Here is a 20,501-nt window from a genome sequence, read left to right as displayed (position 1 = left end):
TTAAACTTAATACATACTAATTGCAGTGCATACTGGATGTTATACATTTTATGCGTACTTGATATAGTGCATACTAGATTTGTCCAGCATACTATGTGTATACAGTTGTGTTCAAAATAATAGCAGTCCAACATCACTAACCAGATCAGTCACTGTTTTTGGTAGAAGTTATATTTCTACATGGCAAATATTTTACTAGTAAGTGTGGTAGAGTAATAGAAAACCAACAGACCCAACAGTCATGACATGCATGCTGTTGATTCTGTGTAATAATTATTTCATTAATTGAAAAGGGAGTTTAATTAGAGGTAAATCATTCTGTGAAAAAACTGGTGTCAAACAAGTGGCCCTTATTTAAGGACGAAGGCAGCAAATGTTGTACTGTGCATTTCTCTCTGAAAATCTGAGTAAAATGATTAGTTCCAGACATTGTTCAAAAGAATAGCTTACTTTGATTAAAAAGTTGATTAGAGAGGGGAAAATACATAAAGAAGTGCAGAAAATGATAGGCTGCTCAGCTAAAATGATATCAAATGCTTTAAAATGGCAACCAAAGCCAGAAAAATGTGGAAGAAAACGGTAAACTACCATTTGAATGGATCGAAGAATAGACAAAATGGCAAAGACTCAGCCAACGATCAGCTCCAGGCAGGCCCGGATTAACACAGTGTAGTGCCCTAGGGTGACCACATTTGAAGTGCCCGCCCTCCCCCTCAAAAATTCAGGAGCACCTTCTGATCAATAACAAAAATTAGCCTTCACATTACAAGGTAATATTTGACTCCTTAAAGTGATTTACAGGGGCATTTTTTCTAATGCCATTTTTTCCCCAATTAATTTTATTAAAAGTAGGCTATGTCATTGTCAAATTCAAAAATGTATATTTATAAGCTTTTCCAAAATTTCTAATAAAAAAAAAAATAGAATAAGAACAGGTAGAATAAGAAGAATAAGTTACTAATCAAAAGAAATCAATATTAACAAAATTAGTTTCCACTACAAAGGTGGCACAGAACACACAAGTGGCATGTAGGTAAATTTACAGATATTTACAGAGGCTCAGAGGTGGCATGGATGTTTTAAATTCATAACAATGTTGTGAGATTAATGTTTTAAATATAAAATTTTGAATATAGAACTATTGTGATTGAAATGATTTAAATAACTGAAATGACACTTTAAACATAAAAATAAAACTGCCAGTAGATGGCGGCAAGTCACTGATTTTTTTAACTGAATCATTCATTCAATTGATTCGTTTGAACGGCTGATTAATTCAGGAACGAAGCAAGTGACTGTCTTTATGAATGGGTAATTGAATCACTGACTCACTAGATTCATTTAAAAATGCAGGTTCATTCATAAATAAAACACCGCTGTATTTGAAAAAAGATGTGCAGCGGCTCAGCTGTGACTGTTTGAAAACCATTTTCCTTGACTAAATAGAGCAAAATCAGGCAATATTGTTAAAGTCATACTATGTACATCACTTTATATTAACTTATTGTTTATTGAACTGTTGTTTTAATTTAATATCACATTTACAAACTCCCTTAATAATCTTTAAAAGCCGTCACTCACTTCAGTTCATCGCAATCTCACAAAGCTCTCTACACTGCACAACGACTCTCTTATTTACACCGTCCACACTTTGTTATAACGAGGATTTGTGAGCTTGCATATCTCAGCAATGAACAAAAGTATTTTGAGCAGCCAGTGGATTCTGATTAACATTGCATTCAAGGAATCAACATATATGTCTGCGATACATTACTCACTGCTGCACAAACACGCAAGTAGAAATCTTTGAAGCTCCCCTCAGCACAAACATAAATAGCCTATGCTGATCAGGTTAGTCGCACAGGTGCTCCTAAATATTTTTTGATAGTCGCACGCAGTACTTTTCAGTCGCACTGTAGAGCCCTGGCTATGTGTCGTGATATTTTCCCTTTTTTTTTTTTTTAAATTTACGTTTCGCACAACCGCCAAGTTGATGCTGCCAATCCATTTGTGAATAAATATGCTCGAATACAAAATACACTGTGGGGCAAATACACTGTGACCTGATCCAATCGCAATTCTTTATATGCGTGCATTAGTGCATATATTTGATATAAACATAAAAATTTGCTAAATTTTTCTTCATGTTTTGATTTAGAATAGAATGTGCAATGTTCCCAATGCATTTGTGTGTATTGAAGTAAAAGTTATTATAAGGATTTTGAGCTCGCTTTTCTAAACACACTGCTATTAATTTGAACACAACTGTATATGTTTAACACATTATATATGTACACTTTTGTACTGAAAATTAGATTTAATACATAGGCTACTAATTGTAGTGTATAGTTATAGATATAATGCACATTAGATGTTGTGAATGTGTACTGGATTTCTACCTTTCAATAGTTTGGAGTCAAAATCAATTTATAATTTCGTTGTTTTGTTTTCCAGTATATATATATAAACATCTTTACAAGAAGATAAATTTACAATTTAGAAGACATTATTTAAGATACTAAAGACCTGTAGAGTTTTTAGACAGTGTACTGTACTGTTTTTTGTTAGAATTAAGCTTAAAACAAGAAAGCATTATTTGCTGTGAAAATGCAACAGGAAAAACAGAATAATAACATGTTAAAATGTGGGTAATTATATAGTGATATTTTAAAATATATACACTGCTATTCAAAAGTTTGGGGTCAGTAGGAATTTTAAAGAAATACTTTTATTCAGCAAGGATGCATTAAATTAATCAAAAGTGAAATCAAAGACATGCATAATGTTACAAAAATATATATTTCAAATAAGTGCTGTTCTTTTGAACTTATTACAGAATACTGAAAATGTATGACAGTTTCCACAAAAATATTAATCAGCACAACTGTTTTCAAAATTGATCATAATAAGAAATGTTTCCTGAGCATTAGAATGACTTTTGAAAATGTAGATTTGCCATCACAGGAATAAGTGAAATTTTTAAATGTATTGAAATAGAAAACAGTTATTTTAAATTGTAATAATATTTGACATTATTACTGTTTTACTGTATATCTGATCAAATAAATGCAGCCTAAAAAATAGTGAGCATAAAAAATATTACCAACCCTGAAATTTTGAATGGTAAATTATGAAGTAGCTTGTAGTTTGGCAAGCAACATTTTCAGCAGAGCTTCCCCAGCACTGTTTCCAAAGTGTGTGACTTGTGTGTTCTGTTCTCCAGTGTCTTCCTGCAGGATTTGGAAAGCTGTCTGGAGAGCCCTGAGGCAGTAGGGGCTTGCTTTCTGGAAAGGGTGAGGAAGTTTATAACACCATATGACACCAATTTGAGGTTACTGTTCATGTCTTTCTTCTTTTTAAGAAAAACATATCTAAAATAAACTATCTGTCTGTTTTCAGAAAGACCATTTCCATTTGTATGAATGTTACTGTCAGAACAAGCCTCGATCTGATTCTTTATGGAGGCAGTTCTCGGACTGCCCGTTCTTTCAGGTATCATAAACCATCTCTATCTTTAAAAATACTTGCAGCACACTGGTATGCATCTAGAAGGAGATCTGGGATGTGTCCTGTGTGTTTCAGGAGTGCCAAAAGAAGCTGGAACACAAACTTGCTCTTGACTCATACCTGCTGAAACCAGTCCAGCGCCTTACAAAGTATCAACTTCTATTAAAGGTGCGAGCTTCAGCTGAATACAAATATGAATTTAGGGTGTTTTCATATAAAATTATGTATCATTTAATTTTTTTAGTTTTTTAAATACTTTTTATTATATATCTTTTGGTACCAAGTCTGTTTGAACTGCAGTATGGTTTGCATTTGGTATTATATCACAATGCAACCTGTGGAACCTTATTTCTGCCACAGAATAAAAATATAAACAAGTTTTTCTTGATATTGTGAGTTAATGCCTCACAATTGACCGTTCGCAAAGAGCTTGATTGACAGGTGATCTGACCAATTGTAACTTAATTGGTCATTTATTACTTTAAATATGAAAAGAAGATCGGTTCACATGCTGCTTTAACTGAGGTAATACAGTGATCTGTCATTAAAGAGCCACAAAATGGTATTTATTGTTTGAATTTTTGTAAAAATGACAAAATTTGAAAGCTGAAAATCCTGAGACCTTGTTTCATACCAGAGGTAACCTGTGTTGTCAGTTTCCTCTTTGCTCTGCGATGTATTTTTCACTGCGTGATAACATGGTGTGAGCAACAAATTTAACAAATTTTGAGTTTACATCTCGCAATTCAAACTTTTTATCTCTGAATTCTGCATGCGCATGCAGTCCAGTCAGATGCCTCATATTTGGGGAGAAAAAAAAACAGAATTGCAAGAAAAAATGTAAACTCACAGTTATGATTTCATAACTTGGAATTGCATTATTATGGACAAAGACAGAATTGTGAGGGATAAACTCAGTTGTGAGAAAAAAGTCAGAACTGTGAGATAAAAAGTTTTTATTCCGTGGTTGTAAATAAGATTCCATAGCAACCTTGTGTATTTTTACTTGTAATTTTAAAAAAAAACTGTTTTCTGATGTATGAATATTTTTGTCCATTAAATCCGAGGAATTGTATGTGTGTTTGATAATAGGAGCTTCTGAAGTACAGCTCAGGCTGTGAGAGAGTTTCTGAGCTGCAGGGGGCGCTAGAAGCCATGCTGGACCTGCTGAAGTCAGTCAATGACTCAATGCACCAGATTGCCATCACCGGATACGAGGTGACATTTTTACCAACTTAAAGTAAGTGTGTGTGAGTTTGTGTGTGTGAATGTGTAGCTAACAAGTTGTATGTTGCAGGGGGATCTCAGCAATCTGGGCCGCGTGCTAATGCAAGGCTCCTTCAGCGTGTGGATTAGTCATAAGAAGGGTCCAACCCGAGTGAAGGAGCTGGCCCGCTTCAAGCCCATGCAGCGACACCTGTTCCTGCATGAGCACGCACTCCTCTTCTGCAAGCGTCGAGAGGAACACGGAGAGAACGCTGACAAAACTCCCTCCTACAGCTTCAAGCACTGTCTTAAGGTACGGCACACACACTTCCTGCTGGGAGCACATGTGCAATCTCAGAAAGCCCTGCCAGCATCGCATGTGGATGCATCGTTGTTTATCAACCTGTTTACTCATGACAACATTCCTTCGTTGTTTTTAAAATGTGATTCTACATCACAGAATGTGACAGGATATGACACGTTTATACAGCAGGTAGCTGTGTGTTTTCAGAATCGCATGTGTTTCCATCCGTGAGTATAAAATGCTGTTTATGCTGGCAGATGAGTGCAGTTGGCATTACGGAGAACGTCAAAGGAGATGTGAAGAAGTTTGAGATCTGGTACAGTGGCAGAGAGGAAGTCTATGTGATACAGGTGAGAATGTTTCCAAAAATTAATGCAACAGCAAGTCTTCAACTCATTTTCAGGGAGGTTATCATTTCAGTTAGATGCATCATTAAAAGCTGTTCCACTTGATTTGTCTAAATGCAAATTAACGAAGCTTAGAGAACTATATACAAATTTATCAAGTTTCAAATATAAACATGATTCAGTGTCAAAATAGCATCTCTAAGAGTGTAATATTCAGAAATTACTGGTCAAACATTGTGACTTTCATTATATATTTCTCATACAAATATAAAAATAAGCAGTAAAATAAATGCAAAGACTAAGTTAAATTGCATTAATAAATTAATGAATTTGTGAATTCAAAGTATGTATCACATCTTAAACATCCAAAAATTATTCTCAGTGTTTAGAAAGCAATATAAGAAGAAAAATAGCATAATTTTACTATGGCTCCAGCCGTGTAAAGAACTCCCGTCTTTCATAAAGAACTTAAAATGCAAAATTGTAAAGAATGTCTTGGCTGTTCTTTACTAAAAAATTTACTAAAGTAAAAGGGATAAGGACTGCTAAGCTGTCAATAAACAAAAAAAAAAAAAAAAAAATTACTGTCACATTTACCATTGTTATGTGAAAATGTCTTATAGGCACCCACAGTGGAGGTGAAGATCGCTTGGCTGAACGAGATCAGAAAGATCCTGACCAACCAGCAGAAACAGCTCAAAGGTTTCAACACATTTCCCGTGATTAAATGTCACTGTTATTCCTCCACAAGTACTTTAAGTAATGTGTGCTCTTCTCTCATTGGTCCAGAGGAGTTGTGTCACTCTGCTGCAGTCTCAGAGCAGATGTCTCCTCCTCTCTCAGTGAGGTAAGAATCCATTAGTGTACAGATCACTGTTCCTGAGCCCCTCTCTAATCCCTGATCCAACCCTCACCGATCACTCTCTCTCTCCTTGACCCTTTGGCTTAGACCAGCTTTTTGCTGCTTTTAGCTGTTAGATCTCTCACATGACACTTCCCTCCCAGAATCCCGCCAGTAACAGTGCCCTCCCTGCTTTTACAGTCCCCGCTTTAGCAATCCATATGATGTGTAAGCACGGTCCAAAATTAACTTCTTATTTTGAATTATATGTAACTTTGTTAATTAAGAAAAGTTACCGGTCATAATATACAGGTCTTGAATTTTAATTGTGCATGATTGCAAAAATAAACATACAGTAGTAGTTTATGTAAAGTGTATATATAATAAATACAACAAATAATATAATTTATGTTTTTACTATTGATGTTACATCATTTTACTTTATATGGTATTATATTATATAACATTATATTTATTATATATATGCTGAATATATGTTTGTATATGATACAAAAGATTTCTATTGAAATAAATGCCATTTCTGTTGAACTTTCTTTTAAACAAAACAAAGAAAGAAGCAAAAAAAAATTCTCTTCTTGAGAGAAATCAGAATATTATAATGATTTCTGAAGATCATGTGACACTGAAGTAATGACTGCTTTGCCATCACAGGAATAAATTACATTTTAAAATATATAAAAATATAATATACAGACAGATATTAATAATATGTAATATAAAAAGATCATATATATATTTCTTTGGTGTACATCTTATGGTTTATAGGTTTTAATTATGTCATATTAGCAAGGGCCAGGTTATAATTATTAAAATTTTACTTCAAGCATATAATGTTTCGGTTCCTAATAAAGTTACTGACCAACTGTTTTATTTACTCGCCAATGCAGTTTTTACTCTCATTTGGCAAATGTTAATTTTGGACCCATGTATAAGCCATATTTAAAACATATTACTTGTGTTTGCATGTACAGAATCCATACACTTTCAGGATGTCTAATTTTAACAAATCAATAAAGTAAAAGTACTTAAGTGTATGAAAAATGTTCTGCTGATGAGGGGAATGAAGCCGCTGTGTGTGGTTGCCTGTCGTCCCGCAGGGCCGTGCGGCCTTCCGGTGGCGTTCTTAAGGGCTGCCTGCCCCGTCTGGACCTTGTGTCCCTGTCGGGGGGCGTGTGTGTGTGCCTTCGTGCTCGGAGCCCATGTCTCACTCGCCCCTCCCAGCGACAGTGACGCTCAGTGGTAAATCAGGCAGGAGGGGGGCCGCTCCGATCTGTGCTCCGTCACATACAGGGCTGCTACGGCCACACTTTAACCACCATCGCCGTCCCCTCCATACACACCCCACCCCACCCCTCCGATCTCACCAGCAGTACCCTTATCATTAACATAACAGGCAGATGCTTTGCCAGCATCTCTGCATCTGTTTTGCATGACATGCAAACAAAAGCAAACAGCGGAAGAGTTTGGTTTGACTCCATTGTTTTGGCTGGTAAGCAGCGCTTTGAAAACAGGCCTCATTTTGAGATCAAGACAAATATGATAAAGTGTTTGTAACCGGCTCAGCCTGTTGAGTCATATGTTGACAAATCAAGACTGTATCGGCTTATTTTCACTCCATTTCCTTATCAGCACGTCTCTATGCTGTTATTAAAGAGTCATTTGCCTTGCAGGCCTGAAATTACCGCCATCTGTCCATATCTGCCAGCTTCTTACATGGTTTGCGCTGGGCTGATGGTTGGTTTGGCTCTTGTTTCATTTAGAAGAGATGGTGCATGTGTGAATAATTGTTTATTTACTTCTAGCTCTACTCTTGTCCCACAGCAAACAGCAAAGAGCGTCAGTCAGCTCAGAGGGGACTGAGTCAGGCCACAGCAGTCCAGATCCGTTCAGCTGCTCTAACCAGCACCAGCGCAACAGACGCAGTGAGTGTTACGCACACAAACACTTGCACATATACACACCTAATCTCTGTTGAGATATGTAAATGCAGGATGTGTTAAATGTACAGATTTTCTTTAACTGTACTTGTTGAACTGTTAAAAGACCAAACATGGAATCTTGAAGTGTATTTATGCATTTGCTGTGGTGTATCTTGGAAGCAGGAAAATAACAAGTATGATGAAACAAGATTGTTTGTGGGTAATATTGTATCATTCAAACATTAGCATTATTAACATTGATATACACTGCGTATATACATATATGTACAACATATATATATATATATATATATACACTCTACCATAAATGTTTGGAGCAAGTATGATTTTTTTTAAAGAAATTAATTATTTTATTCTGCAAAGATGCATTAAATTTATCAAGAGAGACAGTAAAGACTTTTACATTGTTACAAAAGATATTTTTGTAAAAAAGTATTACTATTTCAACAAAAATATTAAGTAGCGCGCTGTTTTCAACATCGATAATAAGAAATGTTTCTTGAGCAGTAAATCAGCATATTAGAATGATTTCTGAAGGATCATGTGACACTGAAGACTGGAGTTATAATGATACGTTTTACAATTTTACTGTATTTTAGATCAAATAAATTCAGCCTTGGTCAGCTTATTTTTTAAGAGACTTATTTAAAAACACAACTTTTTAATGGTAATGTTATATGAAATGAAATAATTAATTTCTTTAAAAAAAAATCATACTTGCCCCAAACGTTTACGGTACATGTGCATGTATATATACAGTATGTTATTAAATATTAATAATTATATTATATTTATTATTATCATTACTATTGTTATACATTTTTATTATGTATAATAATAATAGTAATAATCATTATTTGTATTTATTTTTATCATATTTGTTGTGTATGTATATTGTGTTTAATTATGGTATGTATTTAAAGTTGGAAATTATTGAGTTTTGTTTTTTTACTAATTGTTTTGGGTGAGAGTAAATGGTATAACTGTAAATGGACAGGTAAAGAAACCCACAAAGGACATGACAGTATTGCAACACATGTAAAAGCATTGCATTTTAAATTCAGAAATCAACTGCATGTGAAATCAAGTGTTTGTCCTGATAAATAAAAATGTTTCGGGCCTTAGATATACTCACCAACTTATAAACACATATTTTGCACACATACAAATCAGTGTAGTTGAAGTGTAATGCTTGCCGTTCAAAATTACCCAAGCCAACACACATTCATGTTTCTGCTGTAAAACCACTATCCATGTCACCACAAACTTCAAGCACACACTCAGTATGAAACTTGAAAGAGCATGTGATTTCTCACATGCATGGTCTCTGAATCTCACGAAGGCTGTCAGAATGTATTTCATGAATCAGAATGCAACGATTTACACCGAAAAATGCATGTGGTGTGTTTGTGGTAGGCTGGCCGGGCGCACCTTATTCTGTAGATATCTGTGAAGGTCTGGAGGACTGGAGTGGAGCAAACAGCCTCTCTAACCCGTCTGACACTGAGGAGGAGGACGCCGCCCATCTGGTGAGAGACGAACATCCCACACTCTCTCAGTCACTTACTCATGTGGGGCGACGCTTGTTATTTTTTACTTGTTCATCTGTTTGTTTTAGGTTGCAGGCAGATACAGGGCCTTCGTCGACTGGCGTAAAAATGGGACAGATAACTTCATCGTTAAGTGTGGTGATGTCATACAACTACAGCATGAGGAAAATGATGGCCAGTGGTGAGTGATGTGTGTGAGCTTAAAGGAATATAAAGGGATATTCTGGGAGAAATGCAACTTAAAGAGATAGTTTATTCAAAAATGACAATTCTGTCATCCTCATGTTGTTCCAAACCTCTATGACTTGACATAAAAGAAGATATATTGAGAAATGTCTCAGTGGTACAACTGGAAGTCAAGTGGACATCAATGGTAAACAAAACTATTTGGAGACCAAAATACTTTAATATATCTTCTTTGTGTTCCACTAGAGACAACGTGATACAGGCTTGGAAGAATATGATAATTGATTATAGAAATGTTATTTTGGGGTAAACTATCACTTTAAGTTTGACAACATCCTGATTTCAAATTTTAAAAAAAGTGTTACGGGAAATGTAGTCCCATTTCAAAAAGAACAATTTAGCCAATTTTACCAGGATTGGGCAAAATTCAGAATTACTGTAGATCCATTTCAAATGCAAAAGTTTATTTAATGGTTAAAAATTACGGTTGCAGTTTATGAATTTCTCCAATTTAATTGGAGTTTAAAGGGCATTTTCAATTAAATAACGAATGAGGCAAAACCTTGAACTTTCATATTTATACTTCTACACCATCCATGGACTTTTGCAGAGTTATTGAACTGAACTAAATCAACACTGAACTTACTGGAGCTGAATAATCACACTGTTGCTTTTTTAGAGCTGCTTTACAGCAGAATTTAGATTTGTCTTATGTTTTATGCAGCTGGCATCACTGATTCTGTTACTTTCCTGTTTAATAATGTGAGGCTGCTACAGATACCGCTGTGTAAATAAAGGTGACATGACTTTCATTATGAGTGAACTTTTTTCTGTGGTGCCTATAGGTAAATGAAACCAGATCACTTCATTAAAATGCATTAGTTCAACAACATAAATTTTGTGGCACTAAAGTGGATTTGGTTCGGTGTGAATCAGAATAGCTGTGTTCTCTCACAGGCTGGTGAAGAATCTGAGTCGCAGACAGGAAGGCCGTATACCTACTGCCAACCTGCAGGGCATCCTGGGGGAAAGCATCAAGAATCACTCCAACCGGCTTGGAGGTGAGAGTCCATTTGGACATCCACTGCCTTTTTAGTACAGTTCCCAGAAAAGATGAGTTTGCTTAAGATCCATACTGCCATATCTTCTGTGCAGACCCAGGGAATCGTAAGGCACGGAAGCTCAGCTCGCCATGAGGGAATGGCCCAGTGCAATACTGGACCTTTAACATTCACACTTGGTAGCTCAGACTGTATGTGACTACATGGATTCAGACCTGACCAGCAGGATCGTGTTCCAGAGTTTTTGTACTGATCCTCACTGACAGATGCTACCAAAATGCAAAAGACAAATCGTTTTACATCTTCCAAGAGATCTCCACCATTTCAGAAAACCCAGAGAGCGCTTTTAAACACCTGTCCTCTGCCTAAACACACTTCAGTCCTCCTGACTAGGTGAAGCCTAGAACATTCAGACTCTGGGATTGTCCCAGTAGACTTTGCAGTTGTTTTTAATGAATCGAGGCCCATCAAAAGGCCCCTTCGTCTCGTCGCTGTCTTCACGGTTAACCCTCTCAGAAGACCTATGAAAACATCCTGTTCGTAAAGGACTGGAATTTTTAAACTGTGTTTGTTTGTGCTGTTATTTATCTTGTACTGTTGTATTTATCCTCAGTCTGAGCTCTTCCTGAGAGCTTCAATGCCAAATCATGCAGTGCCATAATGCCCGTTTCCCCAATTTTATTTGATGCAGACTTTGCTCAGTAGTGCACTAGTTACCTCAAAAAAATATTTATAAGCACTTTATTCAGGTCACGCAAATTTGTGGCCTTTTGTGTCTCTCTACAGCTTTAAACCGGATGAATTTTGCATGCCGACAATTCTTACCTCTCTTATTTAGTAAAATTCTCTTGTCAGGCACTTTACATGCAGAATCTACTCTGCCAGCTTGAAGACCTGGGGGCTGTCATGTAAATGTTGACTTTGGAGCCACAAATATGAGTTATGAGGGGGTGAGCAGAGCGCATGTGTGTTGAATGTGTGGCACGGCTGCACAATCAGAGCCGTGTTAATGGAGGTTTCTTATTAAGGGAGATCATACAGCAAACATTAAATATACCCACTGTTTAGAATGCTTAATGAAATATTAATTGCAGACTTATATGAATTTACTACATTAAATCAGGCCCACAGTTGGAGGGCTGACTTTGATATACCAGCGTTTGAAGTGGAAATGAGCTGCGTGTAGCAGCAGGAGACGCTGTGGAGTACATATCTCTTATGTTATTAATTTTGCTATCAAGTTGTTCCCTTCCAGCGTGGAGCTCCAGCCACCCACTCAAAATCAAACCATGTAAAGGACACAACTGCCTGTAGTCTGTGCTGTATTAGCCATATATACTGTCAGCTTTGCATATTTATTTGCTTATTCGTGTCTAAACGTCTGAGAGCACATTGGGAATCAGAATTTCATGATCATCAGGTTTTTTCCATCATTTTCAAGTTAATTTTGTAAATTTAGTTTTTCACTCAGAAGTAATGCTAAACAAAAATGGTCTCAAACTTTTGGACCTCACTAAATCTAATAGCATTTAATCCTGATTTTTGTTTTTTGGGACTGGCTTCTAAATTATTCTTTTTGAAGGAATGTATCTGTGTTGACTGTTGTATTGTAACAATATTGTATTTAAATTTGTACAGCCTATTGAAAATTAAGAAATCCTTTTTTTTTTTTTTTTTTTTTTTTTTTTAAATAAAACTATTTAATAGTAAATAATTTGTACCTAAAATATATAAATTGTATTATTATTTAACTACTCTTAGTGTTTAAACGTTTGGGGTCGGTAAGCTTTTTCAACGTCTGCTCACCAAGTATTTATTTGATCTGAGCATATGTCTGTGAAATATTCCATTTTTTTTTCTATTTCAATATACAGGTGCTTGTCATATAATTAGAATATCATCAAAAAGTTGATTTATTTCACTAATTCCATTCAAAAAGTGAAACTTGTATATTATATTCATTCATTACACACAGACTGATATATTTCAAATGTTTATTTCTTTTAATTTTGATGATTATAACTGACAACTAAGGAAAATCCCAAATTCAGTATCTCAGAAAATTAGAATATTGTGAAAAGGTTCAATATTGAAGACAACTGGTGCCACACTCTAATCAGCTAATTAACTTAAAACACCTGCAAAGGCCTTTAAATGGTCTCTCAGTCTAGTTCTGTAGGCTACACAATCATGACTGCTGACTTGACAGTTGTCCAAAAGACGACCATTGACACGTTGCACAAGGAGGGCAAGACACAAAAGGTCATTGCAAAAGAGGCTGGCTGTTCACAGAGCTCTGTGTCCAAGCACATTAATAGAGATGTAAAAGGAAGGAAAAGATGTGGTAGAAAAAAGTGTCCACCCTGGAGAGGATTGTGAAACAAAAGCCATTCAAAAATGTGGGGGAGATTCACAAAGAGTGGACTGCAGCTGGAGTCAGTGCTTCAAGAACCACTACGCACAGACGTATGCAAGACATGGGTTTCAGCTGTCGCATTCCTTGTGTCAAGCCACTCTTGAACAACAGACAGCGTCAGAAGCGTCTCGCCTGGGCTAAAGACAAAAAGGACTGGACTGCTGCTGAGTGGTCCAAAGTTATGTTCTCTGATGAAAGTAAATTTTGCATTTCCTTTGGAAATCAGGGTCTCAGAGTCTGGAGGAAGAGAGGAGAGGCACACAATCCACGTTGCTTGAGGTCCAGTGTAAAGTTTCCACAGTCAGTGATGGTTTGGGGTGCCATGTCATCTGCTGGTGTTGGTCCACTGTGTTTTCTGAGGTCCACAGTCAACGCAGCCATCTATCAGGAAGTTTTAGAGCACTTCATGCTTCCTGCTGCTGACCAACTTTATGAAGATGCAGATTTCATTTTCCAACAGGACTTGGCACCTGCACACAGTGCCAAAGCAACCAGTATCTGGTTTAAGGACCATGGTATCCCTATTCTTAATTGGCCAGCAAACTCGCCTGACCTTAACCCCATAGAAAATCTATGGGGTATTGTGAAGAGGAAGATGCGATATATCAGACCCAACAATGCAGAAGAGCTGAAGGCCACTATCAGAGCAACCTGGGCTCTCATAACACCTGAGCAGTGCCACAGACTGATCGACTCCATGCCACACGGCATTGCTGCAGTAATTCAGGCAAAAGGAGCCCCAACTAAGTATTGAGTGCTGTACATGCTCATACTTTTCATGTTCATACTTTTCAGTTGGCCAAGATTTCTAAAAATCCTTTCTTTGTATTGGTCTTAAGTAATATTCAAATTTTCTGAGATACTGAATTTGGGATTTTCCTTAGTTGTCAGTTATAATCATCAAAATTAAAAGAAATAAACATTTGAAATATATCAGTCTGTGTGTAATGAATGAATATTATATACAAGTTTCACTTTTTGAATGGAATTAGTGAAATAAATCAACTTTTTGATGATATTCTAATTATATGACCAGCACCTGTATTTAAAAATTTGCAAAGCTTAATTTTCAGCATCATTACTCCAGTCTTCAGTGTTAAATGATCCTTCAGAAATCATTCTAATATGCTGATTTGGTGCTCAAGAAATATTACGGTACTTATTAATGTTAAAAACAGTTGTGCTGCTTAATATTTTTGTGGAAACCGTGTTAAATTTTTTTCAGGATTTTTTTTTTTTTTGATGAATAGAAAGTTCAAAGAACACAATTTATTTGAAATAGAAGTCTTTGGAACATAAATGTCTGTACTGTATCCTCTCTGAATGAAACACACTTCTTTCCAAAGAAATAAATCTTACTGACCCCAGATGTTTAAGCGGTATATTAATTAATATAAATATATTAATAATGATGATAAAAAATATTTGAAGTTATAACAAGATTTTTTATAATTAGACATTGTAGAGTCAAAGGCACATATACATCATAAACATCAACTGTGTTATCTCCCAGAGACTGGCCTCAAATGATGAAAGGATCTTTCGCGGTTGAGATGAGAGTGATCTGATGCCTCCAGTGTTTATGGGCAAGATCCAGTGATTTTCAGAACTAGGTCATGAATCTTTTAAAGAACGCTGTTGAAATCTTAAGTAGGTTTCTAGTGTCAGATATTTTCAGTCATCCCCCATCACGTTCTTTCATTTTTCCCTCTGAAGGCAGTGGCAGTTCAAAGCTTGAGGGGCTACATTTTTTTTTTCTTGCTGTCTGAATGAGAGATTGAGTTCTCAGTCAAGAAACCATAGCAGGTTCTAACCATGTAACAAGACAGTATATTGCTTAATAACATACCTGCTTTCATTAAACCACAGGAGAAAACAGTATGTTTCTATGAATTATGGATTATTAAATGTCCTATTGGGACAGTGAAGGTACTAAGTCATGTATAATTGATCAAATCTACTCGGGGTTTATTGATGGAATCTCACTGGCCAGCCAGGTCTTGGGGGCGGAGCATGACTACAATCTGTTACAGATTACTAACAGTCTAATTGTATTTATTTCACCTGATTATTAAACAAGTGCATCTTTTCTCTCCATGTTTGAATAGGCCTACTCCATGTGTGCAGAATGAGATTTTAAAATGAGAATTCTAGATCATAGGTCCACATTTTTAAGCAGTACTCCCTTAGTAACACCCATGACGTACTGTATCCAACGATAATAGTTACCAACCTGTGTGTAAACACCGTACTTCCCTTTCTTGGCACATTCTTCTCCCCAACTGACAATGCCTGTGAGGAACCAGGTGTCGTGGTAGCGCATGGCATGAGGTCCTCCGCTGTCCCCCTGACACGCGTCTTTAGGAGAATCTGAGTATCCAGCACAGAACATGAAGTATGTGATCGGGTCACTGCTACTTTCCTTACACACTGTTCTGGCTACATAAGGCAACTCAACCTTCTGTAGGGTCATTGCACTTCGGCCTTGGAAACGCAGACGGCCCCAGCCGCTGACAGTAGCTAGAGATCCAGACTGCAGCAGTGAGTTGGAGAAGAGCATGGGTCCCAGGCAGACGGGACGTACAGTTGGGGTAAACCGGATGGGGTTGCGCAGCCGCAACAAGGCAATGTCATGATTGTAGAGGCTTACTTTGGAGTCATAACGGGGATGAGAGATGAAACGGGTGATGTTCCTATTCTGTTCTGTGCCTTCAGTCTTGGAGACATCATGCTCCCCTGTGAAGCAGTTTAGTACTATTATTAATAACTGGTCTTGGAATTGTACAAATTTCAGAAGAAAAATATCTTAAGATTATTAAAAAAATAATAAAATTACCTGAGATAATCTTTTTGAAAGAATTGTTTTATGCTCACCAAGGCTATGTTCGATACAGTAAAATGATTAATATTGTGAAATATTACAACCCGAATTCCGGAAATGTTGGGACGTTTTTTTAAATTTGAATAAAATGAAAACTAAAAGAATGAGCCAATATTTTATTCACAATAGAACATAGATAACAAATGTTTAAACTGAGAAATTGTAAAATTTTATGCTCAAAATGAGCTCATTTCAAATTTGATGCCTGCTACAGGTCTCAAGATAGTTGGGACGGGGCCATGTTTACCATGGTGTAGCATCTCCTCTTCTTTTCAAAACAGTTTGAAGACGTCTGGGCATCGAGATTATGAGTTTCTGGAGTTTTGGTGTTGGAATTTGGTCCCATTCTTGACTGATATAGGTTTTCAGCTGCTGAAGAGTTTGTGGACGTATTTTTCGTTTAATGATGCACCAAATGTTCTCTATAGGTGAAAGATCTGGACTGCAGGCAGGCCAATTCAGCACCCGGACTCTTCTACTACGAAGCCATGCTGTTGTAATAGCTGCAGTATGTGGTTTTGCATTGTCCTGCTGAAATACACAAGGCCTTCCCTGAAATAGACGTCGTCTGGAGGGAAGCATATGTTGCTCTAAAACCTTTATATACCTTTCAGCATTCATAGTGCCTTCCAAAACATGCAAGCTGCCCATATCGTATGCACTTATATTTAGTCATTTAGCAGATGCTTTTATCCAAAGTGACTTGTGCACCCCCATACCATCAGAGATGCTAGCTTTTGAACTGAACGCTGATGACACACTGAAGGTCTCCCTCCTCTTTAGCCCTGAGGACACGGCTTCCGTGATTTCCAACAAAAATGTCAGATTTGGACTCGTCTGACCATTGAACACTTTTCCACTTTGAAACAGTCCATTTTAAATGAGCCTTGGCCCACAGGACATGAAGGCACTTCTGGTGTTCTATTGTGAATAAAATATTGGCTCATGTGATTTGAAAGTCTTGTGGTTTTCATTTTATTCAAATTTTAAAAAACGTCCCAACATTTCCGGAATTCAGGTTGTATTATAATTTAAAATAACTAAGTTAAAATAAGTTTTCTATTTGCATGTATTTTAAAATGTAGTGTAGGCCTATTTCTGTGATGCAAAGCTGAATTTTCAGCATCATTACTCCAATCTTCAGTGTCGCATGATCCTTCGGAAATCGCGCTAACATAAATTGATTTGTCGTTCAACAGAAGTATCTTATTAACAATGGTGAAAACAGTTGATATATAAATTTAAATATTGGCGCCATACAGCAATTTAATTTAGTCACGTATTTCCTTGGCTGTTCTTCTAGTCTTACCAACTCTGATGTAGAAGGATCCATTCTGGCTCCCTACCAGACAGTGGGCTGCAGTAATGACCCATAACTGGTTTAGAATGGAGCCTCCACAGAAAACCTGCTGTGTTGAGTGCGCCACCAGCGCCACCTAGAGATCAGCAGTCAACTGGGATAAATGACATGATTTTGGATGCATAAACAGATTGCGTTGTTGTAGATGTGCCCGTGACTCACTAATTTACTCATAGATGATTTGATCAAAGGCATTTTTGATTGCTATAGCGCGTAATATTTATAGTCTTTACCTGCCAAGGGATTTCTCCAGGTAAAGCTGGATTGCCACCAACAATACGGCTTTTTGGGGCACTTACGGTCGGTACAGGAGTCATCAAATACTCATCAAATGCCCATTTAGGTAGTTTAACACGAGATGGCGCGATTTTCTCTTCTTTCTTTTTGGAATTTGAAGAGGTTGTCAAGTTGTCTGGTTTGGAAGTGCTGGATGTGGATTTGATTGTCTTATTGGAAGATTGTGCAGAGTTCGTTACAGAGGTTGGACCGCTGGCCAAAGTTCTCACAGCTGTTTTAGTGACTTTGCCACATGGAAACTTAACTAGCGACACATAAAAAAAAATACATTGTTTTTTTTTTTTTCATGAAAATTTTGCCTGCAGTGTCTTTTTTCAAAACATGATGTTTTTGTAACAATCAGGACATCAGGAATTTAAGAAGTAATTAAATCACCTATAGGTTCACATGTGAATCCATCTTCTTTGAGTCTGTAACTGTATGCACACTGACATCCTGTCCCATGAGACTCCATCACAACACAGAAATGCTCACAGCCTCCGTTATCAACATCACACATTTTGGCAGTCACTGATAAACAGAGCAAAGCATCTTTTTAATTGTCTTCAGTAATTTTATCATTTTTCATTCATTCGTTCATTCATTCATTAGCTAAACATGGTGCATTGTGTGTTTGAGGGAAGAGAGATCTTGTCTAACCTATTTCACAGTTTTTGCCTACATAGCCCGGTAGACAGTTACAGGTGTATGTGCCCATCTGGTCCTCACATGTGCCTCGGTTTTGACACGGTGATGATTTACACTGGTCCCCATCTAACAGACAGGATAATTGATTAACAACTGGTAAGAAAAAAAATGTTTAGAAATAATGTGCTTTATTCAAATTCTGGAAGAAGGACCAGAGGACGGAGATTAAAATCCAGTTTCAATTATTTTAATAATTTGTCAAATTAAATATTACCCACATGCATTTTATTTCCTGAATTCTGAGTTTAAGAATATAATGATGTCCAGTTCAAATATAATTTAATTTATTGATCCAATAGCTACCTAAACATACATCATAAGAATGTTTTTAACTTTAAATGGTCATTTCTGGCCAGAAGTCCTCTATCCATAATGATGCTTCCTCCTCTAGTGAAAACATTCATTCCATGTTGTCCTCTCACATCAAAATCCATCAACATATTTGTTTAGAACTGTTTTAGTAAACGGTGCTTGATCTGTGCATGTTTCTGTGCATTAATCAGAAGAGAAAGCAATATTATGGATAGAGCACTTTCATTTTAGCTGGAAACAACAGTTTTAATGATTGATATGCTTTTACAAACACACAGCTTTTTGCTCCAAGGATGGACTGGAGAAATTTGGATTACTTGTGGATTATTGTGATGTTTTCATCAGCTATTTGGACTCTCATTCTGACAGCACCCATTCACTGCAGAGGACCCATTGGTCAGCAAGTGATGTAGCCCATAATGCTAAATTTCCCAAAAATCTGTTCCAATGAAGAAACAAACTCATCTACATCTTGGATGGACTGGGGGTGAGTGCATTCTAAGCAAATGTTCATCTTTGGGATAAACTGTTCCTTTAACATATAGAGATCTTCTCCTGTTTGCCCTTGGTAAATATGACGGTCAATGATTAAACACACTTACCAACATAATTTGCCCAGAACTCCATCTGAAAAACAAACCAAACACACATTTGCTATATATTACACAATGCATGACAACTGACGAACCACATCTTGTCTACTCACTGTCTTTTCATCATTTTCAAAGGCTTCTCTGGCCTCCTCCAGGACACACGTCTCCTCCATACACTCCCTCTCTACATTCCCCTTCAGAAACTCCTCAAATAGTCCTGTGTTTGCTCGCCTGTGTCTCCGCAAAATGCTGTCAGCTTTCTTCCCATCTAGGAACACTGATCCTGGGGGGTGTTACAGAGTTTGAGAGTTTATAATCTTTACTGGAGTGGAACTACTGAAAGCATACACGTAAATATGATTATTAACCCTCAGAGAGTCAGAAGGCAAATGCCAAGCGTGCCTTGTATGTTCTCTGTCATCTCTAAGAAGATGGATTTATAAGAAGTAAGTGGTTTTGTAAGTCTTACCTGCAAAGGTCTGCAGCAGAATATATGGGAATAGAACAAGAATGAATAAAGCCATATCAATCCAAATTCGGTTCCTTGTTATTCCACAGTGAGCTGACAAATAACCCAAGCCAATGCTCCAAAGTACACCTGTCTACCACACTTCCACACAAACAACTGGCACGGGATATTCTGTTTGACTGAGAGAAAGAAAAGTAGAACAAAACAGCAGTGATTTTACTGAACATTTCAGTCATATTTGTGTCTGAGGAGCTGAAAGTGGATTGAGATATAATATTTTACAAAATGTATTTTTGGACTGCAAATTTAATGTGTGCACTTATCAATTACATGTTTTTCATAAGTATTTTTACACTCACATACTATCTTTTTCTGCTTTCTAAAGACATGTTAATCTCAGATATGTGGATGGCCTAATAAAATATATTTTATTTGCCCAAGTACATTTTAATAATTTACTTGGGTATCATCTCAATGTAAATGTTTAATTTTGGAAAACTACCAGTCAAAAGTCTTTGAACAG

At 36.7% G+C, this 20,501-nt stretch overlaps 2 protein-coding genes across 7 annotated transcripts in view; one reads left to right on the top strand and one right to left on the bottom strand.

The window, feature by feature from the left end:
• mcf2a (MCF.2 cell line derived transforming sequence a) overlaps positions 1-14,299 on the top strand; it is a 30,350-nt gene extending 16,051 nt beyond the window's left edge. Inside the window, exons 18-30 of the mRNA XM_058797939.1 lie at positions 3,224-3,293; positions 3,400-3,492; positions 3,583-3,675; positions 4,600-4,725; positions 4,805-5,026; positions 5,275-5,367; positions 5,988-6,066; positions 6,154-6,211; positions 8,048-8,148; positions 9,583-9,695; positions 9,785-9,897; positions 10,860-10,963; positions 11,058-14,299. Of these exons, the coding sequence (XP_058653922.1) occupies positions 3,224-3,293; positions 3,400-3,492; positions 3,583-3,675; positions 4,600-4,725; positions 4,805-5,026; positions 5,275-5,367; positions 5,988-6,066; positions 6,154-6,211; positions 8,048-8,148; positions 9,583-9,695; positions 9,785-9,897; positions 10,860-10,963; positions 11,058-11,098 (1,306 nt within the window). The 3' untranslated portion in view covers positions 11,099-14,299. The remainder of the gene's footprint in view (positions 1-3,223; positions 3,294-3,399; positions 3,493-3,582; positions 3,676-4,599; positions 4,726-4,804; positions 5,027-5,274; positions 5,368-5,987; positions 6,067-6,153; positions 6,212-8,047; positions 8,149-9,582; positions 9,696-9,784; positions 9,898-10,859; positions 10,964-11,057) is intronic.
• The window catches only part of f9a (coagulation factor IXa), a 36,260-nt gene extending 16,116 nt beyond the window's left edge, over positions 1-20,144 (bottom strand). The window contains exons 1-10 of one of the 6 annotated variants that reach the window (XM_058797944.1): positions 19,979-20,144; positions 19,623-19,792; positions 19,519-19,543; positions 18,557-18,670; positions 18,293-18,427; positions 17,854-18,161; positions 17,570-17,696; positions 15,838-16,115; positions 15,613-15,749; positions 14,371-15,144 (exon numbers count right to left, since the gene is read on the bottom strand). In XM_058797944.1, coding sequence (XP_058653927.1) covers positions 15,078-15,144; positions 15,613-15,749; positions 15,838-16,115; positions 17,570-17,696; positions 17,854-18,161; positions 18,293-18,427; positions 18,557-18,670; positions 19,519-19,543; positions 19,623-19,792; positions 19,979-20,033 — 1,416 coding nt within the window. In that variant the 5' untranslated portion in view covers positions 20,034-20,144 and the 3' untranslated portion in view covers positions 14,371-15,077. Of the gene's footprint in view, positions 1-14,370; positions 16,116-17,569; positions 17,697-17,853; positions 18,162-18,292; positions 18,428-18,556; positions 18,671-19,518; positions 19,544-19,622; positions 19,793-19,978 lie in introns of those variants that run through there. The other 5 variants (XM_058797945.1, XM_058797943.1, XM_058797940.1 and 2 more) reach the window with 5 other exon arrangements.
• Positions 20,145-20,501: the final 357 nt, after the last annotated feature.

This window comes from Onychostoma macrolepis, chromosome 14 (assembly GCF_012432095.1).
Source record: "Onychostoma macrolepis isolate SWU-2019 chromosome 14, ASM1243209v1, whole genome shotgun sequence".
Classification (NCBI taxonomy): Eukaryota; Metazoa; Chordata; class Actinopteri; order Cypriniformes; family Cyprinidae; genus Onychostoma; species Onychostoma macrolepis.
The sequence above is the reverse complement of the archived record's forward strand: the minus strand, read 5'-3'. Positions and strand labels throughout refer to the sequence as shown.